We start from the raw sequence: 22,067 nt of genomic DNA, 5'->3' as shown, positions 1-22,067 counted from the left end.
GAGGGGATGGAGAACCATCTATCATGCTAATGGTTGTTAAAAGAAAGCCAGAGTAGCCAGACTCATATCACACAAACTAAATTTTAAAACAGAGATTGTAACAAGAGATGAAGAAGGGCATTATATCATAATTAAGGGATCTATCCATCAAGAAGATCTAACAATTGCAAATATTTGTGCCCTCAACTTGGAAGCACCCAAATACATAAAACAATTAATAACAAACATAAACTCATTGATAATAATACAATAATAGTAGTAGGGGACTTTAGGGGATTTCTTTGTTGATCTGTTTTTCTGTATAAAACAACTTACCAGTTCTTGGAAGTATATATATATATGCTTTAACCTGACATTTAGTTACACATTTTTGCTTTTTGTTAAACTTTGATCGGGAAGACATTTCAGTGTCATTGGCTTCATTCCCTTCAGCTTAAATACTATAGACTTTTTTGTGTGTTTAAATTCCATTACACTCACTATCCTTCCTTCCTCAAGCTATCTTACAACGTTGCTTGCAGTTTTCAATTTGAATTTCAGCTGTTCTGTATCTCCTTTCAATTTGGAAATGTGCATTTGTAAACTTACTTTTCCCTAAATGTAGGAATAAGAAGAAAAAAATTCCACTGATGAATGGAGAAGAAGTTGACATGGATCTTTCTGCGATGGAGTAAGTTACTTGACTTTAGGGATATATTTTGTGCATTCTCATTTATCTTGTTGTGCACATCTAAAGGTATATAAATGTGTTGAAATCAGTGCTTTCAAAACTTGTCAAAGGCCATAGAAACATTGTTTAAATAAAATCTTACATAAAATCGTCATTAACCAAAGAGTGAGAAGTCAATTTCGCCTGGCCCAGGCGAAACTAAGAGGAACTACAGGATGGTTATGGGGTGGGCAGTTTCCTTGCTCCACTGGTGCCCTCTAGAGCAGTGTTTCTCAAACTCTGATGTGCATGTCAGTCACTTGGGGATCTTCTCACAATGCAGTTTTTGATCCAGTACTTCACTAGTGGGTCCTGATAGTTGGCATTTCTAGTGAGCTGTCAGGTGATAGAGATTCTTTTTGTCTTTAGACAAGGCTTCAGGGCACTTTGAGGCTCCCTGTGATTTCAAAATACAATTTAAATATTGCTGTTCTAAATTTTATGTGGTAATGTTTATTAATTGACAGAAATATAATGTAGCTCAAACCTCATTTTGCTCATCCATATTATGCCTGTGTGTTTTGTATAAAATATCTAATTATTAAAAAAAAATCTAATTATTTACTAACTTTGTTGCCAAGTATTATTGCTGTTTATATATCAGTTATGTGCTTTTTCCATATCAAGTGCCTTGCCTGTAGTAAGCACCCACTGGTATTTGGTGAATTAAAGTAGTATTTCAGGTGCTGTTCTTTTGATGAAATTGTTGGCACAGACTAGATTTTTAAAACTGTGCTTGTTACTTTGAGAGGTACTAGAGGATAAATTCATGATATGCCTTTGATCTGTGATTTCAGAACATGCTGTTTGAAAATGAAGATCATGAATCTAACATTTAAAAAAAATGTTAAAAATCAGTTAAACAAGTTAATTTGGTTAAATAAGTTCATTTCTTTGTCATAGATTGATTTCCAAGAAAAGGTGGCATTTACAGCCACAGTCTATTAGGCAGTAAAATGAAGAGATTTTTTTTTCACATCACATAATCACAAGTCACAATCCCCAAATTAGCATTTTCAGATGGAATTTCTTTGTGACAGCTATCTTCATATCCTTGAGTATCGTTTAAGCAAGATTGATAAAGGTTAGCCACTGTGAGAAAATTGAAATACATTAAACATAATGAGAATGTTGTCAGTGTGATTTAAAAAAAATGAATAGAGTAAAACTTCAGGCAGTCTTGAATGTTTCATGTGTAGAAGAGAATCTGTTTAACAAATGCTTTGTTTTCACTTTATAAATATATAAAATTGAAAAAAAATTAAAAAGAAAATTGTATTTTCTTTCAGTGCTGATTCCCCTTTGCTGTGGATAAGGATAGACCCAGATATGTCAGTGCTGAGGAAAGTTGAGTTTGAGCAAGCTGATTTTATGTGGCAGTATCAGCTCCGCTATGAAAGAGATGTTGTTGCACAGCAAGAGTCCATTCTGGCCTTGGAAAAATTCCCTACGCCAGCATCTCGCCTCGCTCTCACTGACATACTAGAACAAGAGCAGTGTTTCTACCGAGTGAGAATGTCAGCTTGCTTCTGCCTTGCAAAGGTGAGATGACATATGGTGGAAAGAAAACAGGATGACTACTACATATTAAAACAACAACAACAAAAGCTGAAAATAAATTAAAATTTACCATAGTCTTTAATTTTACTTGGTAGCAATTCCCTTGAAAGCTTTTTGCCAAATATGTGTAATAAGACTGATGTGAAGGAAACATGTTTTGACCTGAGCATGGATAATGCATTAAAAGTTCATAATTGCCAAACTGAAAGTAAGATTTTAAAACCAAAGAGAATTTTTTACCATTTTATTGAATTGCCAACCACATCGTTGTAGCGAAGAATGTAATTGGCGAGCAATTCCTTAGTTTGATGTTTTACATTATAGTACAGGAAGTCAGTTCATCTTAACTATCCCATGGTGGTGACTATTTCATGGTGTGGGCTTAGTAATCAATATTAGTGATACATAATTTAGAATGATAGGTCCTATAATTTCACATGCTAGAAAAGTTAATTTCTTAAGAAAACTAAATATTTTTCCTTAGATGCAAAAAAACTGAAGGTAGAACAAATGAAAACCAGAAAAATGCAGACAACAATTTGGCCACAAATACTGGGTTCCAGGTATTTAAAAAACATCTTGATGATAGGTTCGTTCCCATAAGTGACTCTTCTTCCTCACTGCTGAATCCGTTTGTCCAACATCTCAGAAGATTGTAAATGGTTTAGATTCATTTTATTTTTAGTGAGAATTATTGGGTAGTTGCATTCCTACATTCTACTCAGATATGTGAGGACAAACATGATATTCTTTGATATAATTTCATTGCTTCTATAAAGATCTTTGTGACTCTTCTGTGCTAAATTCTTAGCAGATCCATGAAGTTATAGACTATTTAAAGTTAATTATAAATCCATTCTTTTCAGACATGATTTTTATATACACTAAAAGTTTCAATAAGATATGGTTTTTGGAAAGCATTCTTGCAGACTTTAAATGTTATCACTGTTATTGGCTTATTTTTCAATTAGGTTAGATTTTAAAACCTTATTTAAAATCCTTGGTGATGATTCTATATGGTAGATTTAAAATGTTAGAATTATATTTGCCTAAGTGGACAAAGACAACTTACTCAGACTAGAAGCCATTTGCAAACGTATTTTCTTAAAACATAAAAGAATGCTCCTTGGCACAAAAACAGACACACAGACCAATGGAATAGAATAGAAACCCCAGAAATAGACCCACAAACGTATGGCCAACTCATCTTTGACAAAGCAGGAAAGAACATCCAATGGAAAAAAGACAGTCTCTTTAACAAATGGTGCTGGGAGAACTGGACAGCAACATGCAGAAGGTTGAAACTAGACCACTTTCTCACACCATTCACAAAAATAAACTCAAAATGGATAAAGGACCTGAATGTGAGACAGGAAACCATCAAAACCTTAGAGGAGAAAGCAGGAAAAGACCTCTCTGACCTCAGCTGTAGCAATCTCTTACTCAACACATCCCCAAAGGCAAGGGAATTAAAAGCAAAAGTGAATTACTGGGACCTTATGAAGATAAAAAGCTTCTGCACAGCAAAGGAAACAACCAACAAAACTAAAAGGCAACCAATGGAATGGGAAAAGATATTTGCAAATGACATATCAGACAAAGGGCTAGCATCCAAAATCTATAAAGAGCTCACCAAACTCCACACCCGAAAAACAAATAACCCAGTGAAGAAATGGGCAGAAAACATGAATAGACACTTCTCTAAAGAAGACATCTGGATGGCCAACAGGCACATGAAAAGATGTTCAACGTCGCTCCTTATCAGGGAAATACAAATCAAAACCACACTCAGATATCACCTCACGCCAGTCAGAGTGGCCAAAATGAACAAATCAGGAGACTATAGATGCTGGAGAGGATGTGGAGAAACAGGAACCCTCTTGCACTGTTGGTGGGAATGCAAATTGGTGCAGCCGCTCTGGAGAGCAGTGTGGAGGTTCCTCAGAAACTTAAAAATAGACCTACCCTATGACCCAGCAATAGCACTGCTAGGAATTTATCCAAGGGATACAGGAGTACTGATGCATAGGGGCACTTGTACCCCAATGTTTATAGCAGCACTCTCAACAATAGCCAAAGTATGGAAAGAGCCTAAATGTCCATCAACTGATGAATGGATAAAGAAATTGTGGTTTATATACACAATGGAATACTACGTGGCAATGAGAAAAAATCAAATATGGCCTTTTGTAGCAACGTGGATGGAACTGGAGAGTGTGATGCTAAGTGAAATAAGCCATACAGAGAAAGACAGATACCATATGGTTTCACTCTTATGTGGATCCTGAGAAACTTAACAGGAACCCATGGGGGAGGGGAAGGAAAAAAAAAAAAAGAGGTTAGAGTGGGAGAGAGCCAAAGCATAAGAGACTGTTAAAAACAGAACAAACTGAGGGTTGATGGGGGGTGGGAGGGAGGGGAGGGTGGGTGATGGGTATTGAGGAGGGCAGCTTTTGGGATGAGCACTGGGTGTTGTATGGAAACCAAGTTGACAATAAATTTCATATATTAAAAAAAAAAAAAAAAATAAAAAATGCAAATGGAAGAAATAAAAGATGATCTAAATTCTTGGAGAGACCTACCACATGAAAGGACCAAAAATCTCAACATAATAAAGATGTCAAATCTCTCTGGAAAAAAAAAAAAGAATGCTCCAGTTTAGAAATTGTAGAAAATAACTATAAGTGTACATAGGAATTTTACGGGGAGGTGAGTTGTTTGTTTTGGAAATGGTAATAAAAGCCTTAAAGATATCAAATTTCTGAGAATTGAAATTGTTGAAAACTAATCCAATTGTATTAATAAATTTTAAAAAGCTGTTTTATTTAAAATATGTTTTCAGTGGTGATGGACATTACTTCGTTTTCTGATTATTTGCAGATTGCAAATTCAATGGTAAGCACATGGACAGGACCACCAGCCATGAAGTCACTTTTTACCAGAATGTTTTGTTGTAAAACTTGTCCAAACATTGTGAAAACAAACAACTTTATGAGCTTTCAAAGCTATTTTCTACAGAAGGTACAGTTTACTTTCTTACGATTGTTTTATGCCACTATCTGTATATCTCAGCTTAACTTGGGGACTATTTAAATAACAGGTGTGTTTACTTTTTTATAAAAGGTTCTGCCTTTGTTCTTTTGTTTGTTTTTCTTCTTCCAAAATGTTCCCCAAATTTAATTGATTGTTCGTGGAATTTATGAGCTGTGTGTAAGTAACTCTGTATCCACATTTATACTAAAGTACATAAAAATGGATAATTTGACTTTTTGGTTGGTTACATGGTGGACCGAGGTATGGGTGAGGCCTTCTAATGGCATTCCTTCTAGAATGTGGACAGCCCTTCTGAGACAGACCAGTACAGTATCCATCTCTGGTTTTAGTCCCAGCTCTGCTCTCAGTTTTCATAAGGACAAGTTTCTTAACCCTTTGAGCCTCAGTTTACTCAGTTGTAAAATTTATATTTTTTAGAATTAAATAAATCAAGTATGTAAAGCATTTTATACTATATTTATCGCATAGTAAATTTTTTATAAATAGTAATCTAGAAAGTCAAAGTGGTGTGATGGTGTCACTGTTTTAGGAAGGGATATGGGAATGGAACGGTTGTCAGCATTTGGGCAATTTGCAAATCATTTGTGAAATGTTTTGAGTAATTTAAAGCAATAATGAAGGCAGAGGTGAGATTAAGTAGATCAGACTAGAAGGAAGAGTGAAGTTGAAATAGAAAAAACTAATGAAGCCTATTTAATGATTTTGGTGTTGAAGAGTATGAGAAAGACGTGTTGAGGATAAAGCAGTGCTGAGAAAGGGACATTTTGGGTTTGTTTTGTATACAGGGAGAAGAAACTTGAGGCATGTTTGGCACAGAGAAAGGTATCTTTGGAAAGGGAGAGATGAAATATTCAAGTGGAAGCAAGTCAGCATATAAAAGAGCAGGCACAGTGTAAATTCTGAAGATACGAGCAGAGGGTGGGACATAGCCGGGAGTTCATTTTAGAAGAGATAAGAACATTCCTTTTTCTGAGGCAGGTGGAAAGCAGACTGAGAGGAAGTGAAATGGTAGATGCTGAGGGGGATATTAGGTAAGGTGAGATTTTGTATGATAGAGGCAGAAGTAAAAGATTACCCAGCAACATTGAGACACCTGCTGAGAGTAGAAGTTACGATATAATTATAGTGAATTTCATCAGCAGAACAGATTCAGAATGAGCCAGGTTTGGGGAAAGCCAGTATTGGTGTAATCAAAGTAGTCTGTGACATCCATTCTGTACTACTTGTTGCTCAGTTCTCTGTTGCCATTTCACGAATCTGTGGTATGAAAACAAGTTAATTTCTGTGTCTTCCCAATATGTCCCCTCCATTGTGCCATTGTGTGTCTGTATACCTTAGTTTGGTGTTTCATATTGAGAGTTGTGTCCCATTAGTGTGGGGAATGAGATCCTTTAGGAAGTTTTGGTTTGTTTGCTTTTTAAATAAAATGGTAGGCAGTATCAGAATGCAGCACATATAATAAACATAAGGGGTTTTTTGGTTTTATTTTTTTAGTTAGTATACATGACATTTATGTGTGTGTAGACTGGGATGTAAATATATTTCTTACTGTAGGTTGCCATCAAAAACATTGGGAAACTAATGCGTTTAGAACAGTTTATCTTTCACATAATACTTTGAGTGGCAGAAAAGAGAGAGAAAAGATTACTGTCTAAACCAAACTTGAGTCCCAAAAAGGCAGAACAGGCATAGGAAAGGTATTTCTTGGAAAATAAATTGTTTTATAGCAGTTGTTGTTCTTATAGCATTAACAGTGTCTTTTGTTGCACTGTTGTAACACTGACTATCCTGTTGCTTCTGGTCCTTCATGCAAGCAAAGGAGCCACCCTCCTATTTGTCCCTCTGTTTGGAAAATTTGACTATCTTGAATCAGATGAGAGCATAGTCCAGATCTCCTTGCACACTGAGGACTTGGATGACTATTCATCTGTGGCTCCGTCTTGAGTTTAAATAGTTTTGTTTTACTGGTAAAGGTTACTGCTGTGTGAGTCAGGTTTCACTTCCTTAGAAAAGTTGCCTACAAAAATTTGGAAAGGGGAAACTTAGGCTGGATTTTAGATAATTTACCATTTTTCTTTAGGTTTACAGTGAGGTGGTGCTGCAGAATCAATGTCTCTCGGACTGATGATTGAACTCTACTAACTGTCATAGGCGTTCAGCTGCTGTATCCTTTCATCTTAAAAACAGTTGTGAGGAAAGAAAGCTTTCAAGTCAGCAGTTAGCTAAAATCATCCATCTCGGAAGTAGAGTAGGAGTTGAATAGTAGTCTCTCTGGTGTTAAAACCTCTTCCTTTTCCACTGGATTTATAGGATTTATATTACCTATAGTTTAACAAATGAAGACAAAGGCGTACAGGTGACAGAGTGCAGTTCCCTTGGTTTGCTTCTGGGCTCTTTGGTTGCAGTGTCCGTGTTCTCAGTGGGAGGGGGTGGGAATTAGAAGGGTTGGGTTAGGCTCTATCCAGATGTTTCAGTGAATTGTAGTAATGAAAGTGTTAGGTTATATGCTTAAAAAAGTTTGTTTTTGTTTTTGTTTTGTAGACTATGCCAGTTGCAATGGCTTTATTGAGAGATGTTCACAACCTTTGTCCCAAAGAAGTCTTAACGTTCATTTTAGACTTAATCAAGTACAATGACAACAGAAAAAATAAGGTAAGATACTTTAATGAATATTATAAGACCTACCTAGTGATGTTTGATTTTTAAAGAATATTTAGACTGTGAAATCATTGTTGAGTCCATGGTACTTAAAATTTCTACAGTTAGAAACATACAAACGTGATTTATTACAATGACCAGTGGAAAACAACCCAAGATTAGTTTTTTGGGTTTTTTTTTTGTTGTTGTTGTTTTTTTAATGTTCCTCATACCTGTTATAAGATGGAGATATTAGTGTATCAAATTTAAGGGAGCCTACTAAAACTTGCTTTGGTGAAGTCTGACAACCCAATTTTATTTTTATTCCTTTTTTCTTTTACCATGGGATGCACAGAAAACAGTTTCCTCTTGGAATAACTTGTTCATTGATGAATTTAACTCTTTTGTTTTTTTTACCACAGTATGTGTTTATTAATTTATTTATTTGCAAACAGCTATTGAGTGCTATTCATTTTATCTTGTTATTATAACAATCAGCAAATGTTTTTGAGGCTATATGCTATGCTAGGCAGTGTACTGTGTTTAAATAGAAGGAAGAGATGGTAAGTGCTGTCCAGAATTTCATTTATTCATTAAATATCTAGTGATCAACTGCTGTATATCCCAGTCTGATTCTGGACCCTCACAGATTCCACCTGATGGAGAAATCAGACAAGTAAAACAGCAACAGTCATCCATAATGGAAATACACATACACAGTTTTCTAGGAGAGTTCGGTTTTCTGGTACCTTCCAAGGCTATAGAGAGAATGACTCAGGGAAGTTTTATATGTAAGTGATGACCCTCAAACTGAGTCATAAAGATGAATAGGATTTTTCCCAGTCTGTGAATGGGGACAGTCTTGGAAGGTTATTCTAGGAAGAGGGAACAGGATATATAAACATGTATCTGGTAGGATAAGTCAAATTCATGGGAAGTTTAATGAGACATTACAAGAGTAAAGAAAAAGTGATAAGTATGTTTATTAAAAATGGTGATTATTAACGAAAGTCAAGAAGACCAATTTTTCCTCAGCACAGTAGAATAACAAAGATTTAAGCTAAAAAGAGTCTTTAAAAAAATCAGTGCTTTAAAAGTACATTATAGTTGATAGACTTTTTCTTTCCATTTTTGAATACTGTTAAAAAAATTTTGTAAGATTTGTTCCTAGTCTACTGATTTGTTTTGACTTGTCATTTATAACATTCCTTTCTTCTGCACATGAATTTCTTTTACTGAAGATACAAGGTTAGGATTTTGGATGATATCAGATTATATTAAGATGGAATGGGGAAATACTTTGTACATTTGTTTATGTCAGTTTTCTTGTTTTGGGGGTGTTTATGTAATTTAAATCATGGTGGCCCCAGTACAGTACTTGTACTTTGTGAAGTGATTTCACTTACCTTAATTCTTTTAAACCTTACTTATTCTGTAGTTGGTAAATGAAAGCAAACCACAGAGGTCGAGAGTCTAAGATTACATAGCAAGTATAATCTGGGAATTGTGCTATGTGCTGCTGCTGCCCATCTGTGTGGTGATCTTTTTAGTATACCGTGCTGTTTTACATGATGCAGTCATATATGTCATTAATGATTTTGTAAGGTGCAGCATAGTGATAGATTACTAAACTTTATACTTCATTATTTTTCGCAGAACAGTGTAAGACTCAATCTGTTTTAATCTTGAGCAGGCTAATCGGGTGTTATGGTTAGTGGCAATAAATTAAGATTAGCATCAGATGTGTGAGATAGATACTATTATCTCAATTTACATGTGAGGAGATAGAAGCTAATAAAGATTTACTTAGGGTAATAGGTCACGTGTGTGGCAGAACCAGGAGTTGAACCAGGAGTTAAACCCAGATCTGTCTGATATCAAAACTTATTCTGTTAAAAATTGCGGTTGGGAAAAAAAGACTTGGTTGTCATTTAAAGATCTATAGATTAATGGATTAAAATTTTAAGAACAGTTGCGATTAGATGGATCCCTAAGAATATTGCATCAATCGTTTTATCTGTTTTTTAAAGCACCTCACTTCCAACCACAAATGATTTATTACTGAGGGCTTTGGTTAAGGATTTGTTTTTTTTTAAGTTTCACTACATAGATATAAAATTTTAAAAAGTGCATGAGAAGAAATGACAGGGTTTCTACAAGTAAAATTAGAGATACAAAACATTAAATGCCAAAAAGAAGTTGAGAGTCGGGGCGGCAGGGGGGAAATATTTTAAAAAATTTTTTAACATCTCATTAATTGGCAGAACATAAAATTCAGTATTCCGGATGAGTTAGTTTTCAAGAAGACTAAAATTTAATCCCTTTGAAGCCTAGTTATTAGCCATTTTATATGATAATCTTTTATGCATATATTCGTATTTCTAATAAACCACATGTTTCTGAAATTTCTGTGTTTTCAAGTGTGGTACACAGAAATGGGTTGAACTATTCCTGATTCCAAAGGGTCATTGTTAACATCCGACAGTCTTTGCTGTAACACACTGATATTGATGCCTTCGGGGTTTTTGTTTTTTAAGGAATTTTTGCTGTATTTGAATGTCTGCTGCCCCACGTGTGTTCTACATATTACTTCTTCTTCCTCATCTCTTAAAACCTTGAGGTGATCAGATTATCTCGCTTGTTCAGTTAAGATTATAGTAGCTGTGAGAATTGGATGTGGTCTGAGGGATAAATGTTAAATCTTGGTTTTCCTACTTCACCCACGCTTCCATGTCATTTTTAATTTGTAAGTTATTTCTGTGATCTGAGTACTTTGGTCAGAAACAGCAGTTAAATAAATGGGCTCCTGCTTTGTTGGCAAAGTAGTTATCAGAGGTAACAACAAAGCGATCAGAATACTTGAAGAAAATGTATAAATATAATTTGAATAATCTCTGAATAGAAATGGTCTTTCGGGGTGGGGTGCCTGGGTGGCTCAATCGGTTGAGTGTCATGATCTTGTGGTCTGTGAGTTCAAGCCCCGCTTCAGGCTCTGTGCTGACAGCTCAGAGCCTGGAGCCTTCTTCACATTCTGTGTCTCCCTCTCTCTCTGCCCCTCCCCCACTCATGTTGTGTCTCTCTCCCTCTTTCTCTGTCAAAAATAAACGTTAAAAAAAATTTTTTTTTTAAAAAAGAAAGAAATCGTCTTTCAGAATTTGAAACAAGGCTTAGAACCTGGAAAATAAAAAGTTGATAAATGCAAAATGTTAAAATTAGCATGACGTAAGTCCATGACTGTTTTCTCTGGCCCTGGAGGAAAGGAATAGGACTTAGAGACTGAAGCTTCAGTGATTAATTTTGCAGTCATTAAAATGATTTGAAAACAAAACTTTGTTCAGAGTGAACAGGTGTGGAGTATTTTTTTTTTTTATTTGTTGTTTATTTTATTTTTTTGCCCAGTATCTAAACACAGAATGTGTAGGGATTCTGTCATTACATATGTCCCTGTGACCTTCTGGCTCCATGGTGGAAGTCACAGGGGCATTTGTTCCTCTTCTGTCTCCTGGTAGCTTGCGTTGCCACAGCACACTCCCAACACTGATGATACAATTGAATTTGCTTGCTCCGTATTCAAATTCCTAGGCTAAAGTATCTGATTTGCTGAGTGTAAATCAAGCTACGCCCAGATTGCCTTTCAATACATTGCTTTTCTGGGAATTGACTGGGATATGGATTTAGAAATTAGTATTTTTTGGATGGTTGTCCTGTTTCTCTGCCTTCTCTTGCTAGAACTCGCGTTTGTATGTCTTCTACATCAGCCCTCTACTTTCCTTTTCTCTCTACTTTAGATCTGCCTTTTTGCTTAGAATTTCAGGAGTTTTTTTTCCACTGTTATATTCCATTTTACTTTGATTCTGAATCTCTGCATATTTCTTTCTTTTTAAAATATGTTATGCTATTGTGGGGCGCCTGGGTGGCTTAGTCCCTTAAGCGCGTGACTTCGGCTCAGGTCATGATTTCACTGTTCAGGAGTTTGAGACCCGTGTTGGGCTCTGTGCCGACGGCTTGCTTCGGATTCTGTGTCTCCTTCTGCTCCTCCCCAACTCATGCTCTGTCTCTGCCTCTGTGTCTCTCTCAAAAGTAAATAAGCAACAAAAACATTGAAAATATGTTATATGCTATTAGAAGGCATACCATTAGTTATTTCTCAAATGATGTTCATGATAGTTTTGGGATTTTTTTCCCCTTCTTTTCCTTGCAAACTCTTTTTCCACTAAGTTATTTCTTACCTTTTGTTTGTTCTGGTCTTTCTTTTTTATGTTGATGCTTTCCTAATATCTGGTGACCCTTGATTATAAATTTATACGTAAGAGTAGAGTTAATAGCTGATTTCAAGTTCTGTGTTACCAGTAGCATTCGTGGAGCGTTGTCTTCCTTGTACAGGAATCTAGCTAGGTGACTGTAAGAGTGCCTCACGTGGTAAATACTAGTTGAGTAAACTAACGTATTACTAATTAGTGAGTCTCTTTCACTCTTTCTCCCAACGTACAACTACACAAAAGGCATAAATAATTCCCAGAGAACTTGCTTGTCTTTTCAGATAAGTTACGTTCTGAAGTTGTAAATATTTTATTAATTTTTGAACAGAAGTGTGAATTTTGTTTTCTCGTGATCATTTTTGGCTTAGTTTTCAGATAATTATTATCGTGCAGAAATGATTGATGCCCTTGCCAACTCTGTTACGCCTGCAGTCAGTGTGAATAATGAAGTTCGAACTTTGGACAACTTAAATCCAGATGTGCGACTTATTCTTGAAGAAATCACCAGGTTTTTGAATATGGAAAAACTTCTTCCAAGTTATAGACATACTATCACTGTCAGGTATGATGAAAGTTACTTGCTTTTATAACTATAAGAGAAATTTATTCTCATTGTAGGAACTTAGGATATAAAAGAAAATTACAATGCTATATGATTGTACCATCACAGATTATTACTGTTTTGGAGAATAGCCTTCTAAAATTTTCCTCTTGTAACTAAATACATTTTTTAATTATGTGACAGATGTTGTATATGTAGTTTTTGAATTATATCATAAACACTTTGTCATGTCATCAGAAGTTCTTCATAAGCATTATTTTCGATGTCTGCATACTCTTTTTATCCCATTGGATATAGTATAAACATCTCTGTTGTTAAGCTTATTTAGATGCCTTTTCACTTCTGTCAACTTGTTAATAAATGGCTATCAAAAAATTCTATTTTTTTAGGAGTTTGCTAAAAAGTTGATTCACTGGTTTAGACATCACCACCAGTTCTCACTTTCCATATATGTTATCGACTAAATTACTGCAAAAAATTAATACTACAAAATTTAAAAAGATGGTTTCAAATCATATCAGTGTTTCAGTTTACTGTTAAGAGATTAATTCCTGATGCCTGGGAAATAAGTTTGATACAAAATACTTTTATAAAAATATTTAACTGTAAATACTATGTTTCCTAGTTGTTTGAGAGCCATAAGAGTGCTTCAGAAGAATGGACATGTGCCAAGTGATCCCGCTCTTTTTAAGTCTTATGCCGAGTATGGACACTTTGTGGACATTAGGATAGCAGCTTTGGAAGCAGTCGTTGATTATACTAAAGGTAATGCTTTAGAAATACATGCTCAGGGTCCTTGAGTGGCTCTGTCAGTTAAGTGTCTGCCTTCAGCTCGGGACATGGTATCACAGTTCCTGAGTTCAAGCCCTGCATTGGGCTCTCTGCTGGCAGCACAGAACCTGCTTTGGATCCTCTGTCTCCCCCCACCGCCCCCCTTTCTGTCCCTCCCCAGTTCATTCTCTCTCTCTCTCTCTCTCTCTCTTTCTCTCTCTAAATAAATAAATAAATAAGTGTGTGTGTGTGTGTGTGTGTGTGTATATGCTCATATCATTTCAGAAATGTTTACTATTTAAAGCTGTCTTCATTATTGGGGTTGCATATTACAAACAATATGAGATATTTAAATTTTAAATTGAAAGAATTTTTGATAAATGTAGAACTTTTATAAGAATTAATAAGTGATAGAAAATAATAAAATTACAGATATCTTTGGTCTTTTAATAAATCAGTGTATCATTCTATAGGTTTAATTCCATGTTATTAAACTAGAAGAAGATTTTGGGGAAATTCTAATTAAGTACTCAAGAAAACATCTTGTGCCTTTCAAAAGTTTGTATCTGTGAAAGTAGAACAAGATACGTACACAGAAGTCTCCATAGGGGGATCAGGCAAGGCTTTGTGAAGTTGAAGAAAACATAAGACCAAAAAATGAATAAGACGATATTATATATCCAAAACATTTAAAAAGATACAGGGCAGAAAAATAAAGAGATTAAAATATTAAAAATAAGTCATAAAGAATAGAGCGAGTAGAAGAAAAGCAATCATCCAAAAAATAATAGAGTACTAAGAAAGAGTATGAATGAAACTTCCTAAGCCAGAGTCTGATAAAATTTAAAATTTGAAGGTTAGGGAAAGAATGTGTAAGTTCTTAGGAATATCAGAACTCAGTTATTATATAGGATAAAAGAATAATGTAGCCTGTGACTTCTTCACAATATGAAGAGTTCAAAAGACCATAAACAAATAGCTAACATAATGTTTAGGGAAAACTGCAATCCTGCATTCTCTTTTTGCCCAATAGCTAACATAATATTTAGGGAAAACTGCAATCCTGCATTCTCTTTTTGCCCAATTGTTACTCACGTAGACTTAGATTAAAGACTTAGATGTACATCTCCTATGTAACATTCTTAAAATTCCCAGAGAATTCCCAGCTGACCTGGAAGTGAATCACATTATAACTCAAGATTGGTGAAAGTATGAAATGTGACTATGCCTGTAAAATAAAGAACTGAGCCTAGGGGCGCCTGGGTGGCTCAGTCAGTTAAGTGTCCGACTTCAGCTCAGGTCATGATCTCGCGGTCCGTGAGTTCAAGCCCTGCGTCGGGCTCTGTGCTGACTGCTGAGAGCCTGGAGCCTGTTTCAGATTCTGTGTCTCCCTCTCTCTCTGTCCCTCCCCCGTTCATGCTCTGTCTCTCTCTGTCTCAAAAATAAATAAAAGTTAAAAAAAAAAAATTAAAAAAAAAAAAAAGAACTGAGCCTAAATATTTGTTAACATGGTTGGAAAATTTAATGGAAACTTCAAAAATAATTCCTTAAAAACAACATGCAAATATAAGAAATATGTCATTTTAATTTACATCTAGAATTTCAGATTATTGCACCTAAATATGGGAAGAGTAAAGAAGGTAGAGTGTGTTGTACTTCTCATCTGACTATGGAAAAAGAAGGAGTGGTTAATTTTAACATGTTAATAGAAGAAACATACTCAAATTTTTATAATTTTTTTGTAAATATCAGAAGTATGTGTATAGTCCAATTATAAAAGGATAAGAACAAAGTGTGTATCTTATATATGTTGAGCTAAGTTCAGAAAGGACGGTCATTTGTTCTTTTTATTGAGGGTTAAAATAATTCTTTCTTTTAAGAAGTGGTGAAAACAGTGATCCTCTATCCCTCTATCAATCTTCAGTTTTGATTTGACATTTTACCAATTTGTGAAATCTAGAAGTTCTGAGATTTACCAAATATGCCAGTATTTCCAACCTTCTTTCCTAAGGGACGTGAGTGATGTTTACTGTCAAATAGCTACAAAGATTTCATGCATTAGTACTACCTGAAATGAAATAGAATGCTAATATTGTCATTTCCAAAAGAATGCTAAGTCAATAAGTACTTAATTGAGAAGTGCTTTGGTGTTATCCATGAATCTAGATCATTAGAAAGTAAAAAAATGGACGATATTAGAAATAAAATTCTGATAATAAAGCTTTTCAAATCATAAAATCATAACTTGTTGAAAAGGTGAATGGAAATAGCTAACGAATGACTTTATTGAGGTATATTTATAGCATGATTTTTTTTAACGTTTATTTATTTTTGAGACAGAGAGAGACAGAGCATGAACGGGGGAGGGTCAGAGAGAGAGGGAGACACAGAATCGGAAGCAGGCTCCAGGCTCTGAGCCATCAGCCCAGAGCCCGACGCGGGGCTCGAACTCACGGACCATGAGATCGTGACCTGAGCTGAAGTCGGAGGCTTAACCGACTGAGCCACCCAGGCGCCCCAACATGATTTTATGTTATATTGAAAAGTTAAGGCTGCTCTTTAGTCTCAAGTGAAAGAAACCACTTGGGTAAAAACAGTTTTTCATATTGTATACTGTAATATAGTTGAGGTGCCATTGGGTATCAAGTTTCCCTATAATTTGATTTAAACATCTAGAAACACAGTTTTATTTAAACATATTTTTCCATTTAGAGTTGCTCATCTTTAATTTAGGGTTTTTAATATAATTTGCTTTATCTTGTACTTGTCATTGATTTGAACATTAGTGAAAAATATGCACTTGGTTCTGTTTTACGTTTTGGCTATATGAATGAATAAAATTTACAAAGTGACTTTTCCTACGGAAAATGTAAGAAGTTGCGTACAGCTTTCAACTCTGAAGACGGCTAAGGCATAGCCCTAAATATTAAGTGTAAATTCCCTCCTTGTCCCTTACTATTTCATTTGTTATAATTAGAAACAAATATATTTCTTAAGTTAGAGAAAGACAAATACATGATTTCACTCATGTAGACTTTAAGAAGCAAAACCGATGAACATAGGGGAGGGAAAGGAAAAATAAGATAAAAACAGGGAGCAAACCATAAGGAGAACAAACTGGGTTGCTGGAGGGGAGGGGTGTGGGGGGATGGGCTAAATAGGTGATGGGCATTAAGGAGGACACTTGTTGGGATGAGTACTGGGCATTGTATGTAAGGGATAAATCACTAAATTCTACTCCTTAAACCGTTACTACCCTATATGTTAACTAACTTACTAACTTGGATTTAAATTAAATAAAAATAATAAATAAATGAAATATTTCTTTATTTTTATTTTCAGTGGACCGGAGTTACGAAGAACTGCAATGGCTACTTAATATGATTCAGAATGACCCTGTCCCCTATGTAAGGTTAGTTTTTGTGCTATACTATTTTGATTTTATAAGTCCTAAAGTAAATTGAATAATTTTGGAAGATTATATGTGAACAAAACAAGTTTTTATTATTTTCAAAAATAGAGGAATATGTTATTCATTTATTAATGTCTTTTTTATGTGTTTTTTTTTTTAATTAGATATGCTTTTGGAAAGACATTTTTAAAAACACGATTTGTTTCCTGTTTTTTTTTAATGTTTATTTTTTGAGAGAGAGAGAGAGAATGAACATGAGCAGGGGAGGGGCAGAGAGAGAGAGGGAGACACAGAATTCTAAGCAGGCTCCAGTCTCTGAGCTGTCTGTACAGAGCCTGACATGCGGCTTGAACTCACAAACTATGAGATCATGACCTGAGCCGAAGTCAGAGGCTTAACTGACTGAGCCACCCAAGCACCCCCAAAAATATATTGTTAATAAAGTTTATTCCCTGCAATTTTACATACAACTTCTATTATAATTTAAAGAAAAGCTTATATAGCAGTTTGTACTGTACATGGTATATCCCTTATGTGCTGATTGATTCAGTCTGTTTTAAAAGTGAGAAAAGTGTCTTGGTGTATTCCATTTGTTCCTTTCTATCTCATATGAAATCTCAATTTTTATTACACAGACTTAGTATTTAAAAAGTATAATATAATATTTAAAATTTAGAAAATAAGGGAACATAGAAGAAAATCCCAGTCCTGACATAATAGCAGTTTTCATTTTTGTCTTTGTTCTAGTCTTCATTGTCTTTACTTCTGCTGCTTTTGCAAAGTAGGATGTTCACAGTATATTTGAGTAGGATTAAATTTTTGACCATGTCTGTTTTCCTTTCTTTGTACATGTTAGGCCTGTAAATTTTTGTTCATTTGTTTTAAGATTATGACTTCATAAAATAAAATTTGAGTCATTGAGAGTAATTTAGATTATAGTCCTTCCAGTTAAGCTGCTCTTTTTTTTTTAAGTTTATTTATTTATTTTGAGAGAGAGGGAGAGAGAATCCCAAGCAGGCTCTGCACCATCAGTGCAGATGCCTGGCATGGGGCTCACCAACCATGAGATCATGACGTGAGCTGAGATCAAGAGTCAGAGGCTAACTGACTGAGCCACCAAGGTGCCCTACAGTCCCTCCAGTTAGAAACAAGAGCATAGACCTAGAGATGTTAATTATCTTCCTCAACTTTACATATAGGTTGGCAGAGAGTTTTCTTTTAAAAAGGCAAACTGCTTTCTAACCTCACTGAATTGCATCTGGGCATGAGGAGTCCATCTAAGAGATTACAGCTCCCTAGCAAAGACATTGTCTTTACCAACAGTTGTTTTTCAAGTTGGTTGTAACAGTGAGTTCTTGGTTAAGTCACCTTATTCAGTGGTTTATGTTTTACGTTTCCCTTCCCACTTCCCTTCTCTCTTCCCTCCCCTCTTTCTTCCCTAACCCCAACCCAACCCTAACTATTTCAGATGCTTATTATATACATATCTTTGTATGAAGTTTTGCTGTTAATTATTTCATAGTTCTTGATTTCTGATGTAAATTCTAATTTAAGTGATTTTTCCTTGTGATTGAGGTGTACTAAAAGGTAAGGTTGGCATGGACAAAGATACTCATCCATTCTAAGGTACATATTTATATAATAAATACAAAAGAGGATAAGCAGGAAACCAGCCTCATCTCTTATCTGACAAAGTTCATGCATTTGAAAATTTATAAGATCCTATTGATAGCAGGTAGGAACAGAACTTATAAATACAGTATAAACAAAGCTCATCATGTATTCATTTCTGTTTTCAGTTCACAACATCAGAACTAACATTAAGGCGTGTATTTCTGAGATCAGGGAATTATGTTTTGAAGACCATTTTTAGCAGATTATAATACTATGTAATATTTAAAGTTGCCCTATTGTTAAATTATATGCTATGTGATTTAAATGATTGCTTTTGAAATACTGTTGTGAAACAGTGAAGAGCACTGTTATTTATAATCTGAACTGAAAATCTGTTTAAAGATGTATTTCATGATTATATTTGACATTTTTCTTCTTAGTTGATGTGATTCATTTATGTCATCAGTAGGGAACCTCTTAGCCTGTACTTAATATCATCTAGTCTGTAGTTACATTCTAGTTAAAAAATTCAGCACTTTGAAAAATCTTTAATGTTAGTGGTCAGAGGATAGAAGTGTTACCATGTGGCAGTTAATGTATGTGTGTATTTTTTGGTATCTTGGGACATCTGTCTATATTTTTGTGTTTTCTTCTGTGTTTTTTATTTTATTTTTTAATTTATTTATTTTGGGAGAGAGAGAGAGAGAGAGAGCGCGCACGTGCACACGAGCAGGGGAGAGGCAGAGAGAGAATCCCAAGCAGGCTGTGCAGTGTGCATTTTAAGAGAGAGGGAGCATTGTCTGAAGTGGGGCTCAAACTCATGAACTGTGACATCATGGCCTGAACCGAAGTCAAGACTCAGCTTAACCAACTGAGCCACCCAGGCAGGCACCCCATCTTCTGTGTGTTTTATACTTTGAATAGGAACTCTATCCTTTTTTCTTTGTTCCCATCATTACTTTTTCTCTCTTTTTCTTTCTTTCTTTCTTTCTTTCTTTCTTTCTTTCTTTCTTTCTTTCTTTCTTTCTTTTAGATATAATTGACATAATGTTATGTTGGTTTGGGCATATAACATAATGATTCGATATCAGTAAATATTGGGAAATGATCACCATAATAAGTTAACTGCTGTCACCGTACATAGTTACACATTTTTTTTCTTGTGATGAGAACGTTTAAGATCTACTTTCTTAACTTTCAAATATGCAGCACAGTATTAACTATTGTCATCATGCTGTATAATACATCTTTATGACTTACAGCTGGAGGTTTGTACTCTGATCTGCTTCATCCATTTTACCTCCCTTCACCCTGCAACCACCAATCTGTTGTATTACTTTTTCTTTAACTCGGTAAGTAACCATAATACAGATCCACTATGTTCTGCCATATTTATCGGATAGAATTATTAAAGATAGGTAGGGGCTCCTGGGTGGCTCCATGAGTGAAACGTTCAGCTTTGGCTCAGGTCGTGATCTCATGATTCGTGAGTTCAAGCCTGGCGTCAGGCTCTGCACTGCTTTCTTTCTTCCCCACTTATCCCCTCTCTCTCTCTCTCTCTCTCTTTCAAAATAAATAAAGATTTAAGAAAAATTTTTTAATAGGTAAATTTTTTTTTAATTTAAATTTTTTCTCTGAAAATCAGTGGCATTACTCTCTCCTACCCCAAACACAGCATTTTGTTTTTATGGCCCTTGGTTGATTTTTAAACTCCTAATGATAAAATGGCCTTCAGTGAGAAATTTTAAAAATGTATGTTGATTTTCTCTGTCATTATTATCATATATATCAGAATTACTGGTTTTGGTAGAATTAGATAAAACTCTGAAGAATTCTGGGGTGAAACCTTAAAGTCTGGAGGAAAAAAAACCCAGATTACCTGTAATTACTCCTTGATGCTTTAGAGGTGAACGTGAATATTGTTTCTACAAGGATGCATCTTTGATTCCCTGTACTAGGTAATGTCCCTCAAGTCATGATTGCCCATAAAATCCTACAGTTCTTCCTAACCTTAAGTAAAGAAATACTTGCTATATATGTGTTAATTTTATAGCTGGAAATCTTTGATTACCTTTGCCTCATGGGAATAGAAGTTCCAAAAAAACAGACCATGTTTCCTTTGGTCTCTGTTCTAGAACATAAGCATGGTGCCTTATATACATTTGATTCAGTACGTGTTAAACAAGTGATTGGATGCAGTTTTTTACTATTTCCTCTAATCATACAATTGGCTTTTTTTTCTAATCATGTTTGTTTAAATGACGTCATATGTTAAAGAGAAGTGCTTTTATCTCTGTGTTGACAACTGTATATAGAAAAAAGCCTTAAGGTGTTTATTTTGAATTGTGTGGGGAAGTTCTCAGGCTTTCATGTTAGTTTGATGTTTGATGTTTTTATTTTTTTAATTTAAATCCAAGTTAGTTAACATACAGTGTAATAATGATTTCAGGAGTAGAATTTAGTGATTCATCACTTAAATCTAACACCCAGTGCTCATCCCAGCAAGTGTCCTCCTTAATGCCCCTCACCCGTTTAGCCCATCCTCCCACCCAGCACCTCTCCAGCAACCCTGTTTGTTCTCTGTATTTAAGAGTCTCTTATGGTTTGTCTTCCTCTCTGCTTTTGTATTATTTTTGCTTCCCTTCCCGTTCATCTGTTTTGTTTCTTAAATTCCACATATGAGTGAAATTATATACTTGCCTTTCTCTAACTGACTTACTTCATTTCGCTTAGCATAATAATACTCTACTTCCATCCACATTATTACAGATGGCAAGATTTCATTCTTTTTTTTAGCTGAGTAATATTCCATTGCATGTATGTATGTGTATGTACGTATGTATGCTTATACATACACACATACCAAATCTTTATTCATTTATTAGTCAATGGACATTTGGGCTCTGTCCATACTTCGGCTATTGTTGATAGTACTGCTATAAACATTGGGGTTCATGTGCCCCTTCAAATCAGCAGTCCTGTATCCTTTGGATAAATACCTAGCAGTGCAATTGCTGGGTTTTCGGGTAGTTCTATTTTTAATTTTTTGAGGAACCTCCTTACTGTTTGTCAGAGTGGCTGCACCAGTTTGTGTTCCCATCAGCAGTGCAAAAGGGTTCCTCTTTTTCCACATCCTCACCAACATCTGTTGTTGCCTGAGTTGCCCATTTTAGCCATTCTGACAGGTGTCAGGTGGTATCTCATTGTGGTTTTGATTTGGATTTCCCTGATGAGTGATGTTGAGCATTTTTTCATATGTCTTTTAGCCATCTGCATGTCTTCTTTGGGAAAGTGTCTATTCATATCTTCTGCCCATTTCTTCACTGGATTATATGTTTTTGGAGTGTTGAGTTTGATAAGTTCTTTATAGATTTTGGATACTAGCCCTTTATCTGATATGTCATTTGCAAATATCTTCTCCCATTCTGTCGGCTGCCTTTAGTTTTGCTGATTGTTTCCTTCGCTCTGCAAAAGCATTTTATCTTGATG

At 35.2% G+C, this 22,067-nt stretch overlaps 1 protein-coding gene across 3 annotated transcripts in view; it reads left to right on the top strand.

Moving 5' to 3' along the window:
- The window catches only part of TAF2 (TATA-box binding protein associated factor 2), a 97,368-nt gene that overhangs the window by 39,040 nt on the left and 36,261 nt on the right, over positions 1–22,067 (top strand). For all 3 annotated transcript variants that reach the window (XM_019459953.2, XM_053896618.1, XM_019459956.2), the window contains 7 exons: positions 605–670; positions 1,999–2,251; positions 5,150–5,290; positions 7,865–7,975; positions 12,588–12,781; positions 13,407–13,546; positions 16,895–16,964. In XM_019459953.2, the coding sequence (XP_019315498.1) occupies positions 605–670; positions 1,999–2,251; positions 5,150–5,290; positions 7,865–7,975; positions 12,588–12,781; positions 13,407–13,546; positions 16,895–16,964 (975 nt within the window). The remainder of the gene's footprint in view (positions 1–604; positions 671–1,998; positions 2,252–5,149; positions 5,291–7,864; positions 7,976–12,587; positions 12,782–13,406; positions 13,547–16,894; positions 16,965–22,067) is intronic.

This window comes from Panthera pardus, unplaced genomic scaffold (assembly GCF_024362965.1).
Source record: "Panthera pardus isolate Hobbes unplaced genomic scaffold, ASM2436296v1 HiC_scaffold_7, whole genome shotgun sequence".
Classification (NCBI taxonomy): Eukaryota; Metazoa; Chordata; class Mammalia; order Carnivora; family Felidae; genus Panthera; species Panthera pardus.
This window is presented reverse-complemented; position numbering and strand designations above follow the sequence as displayed.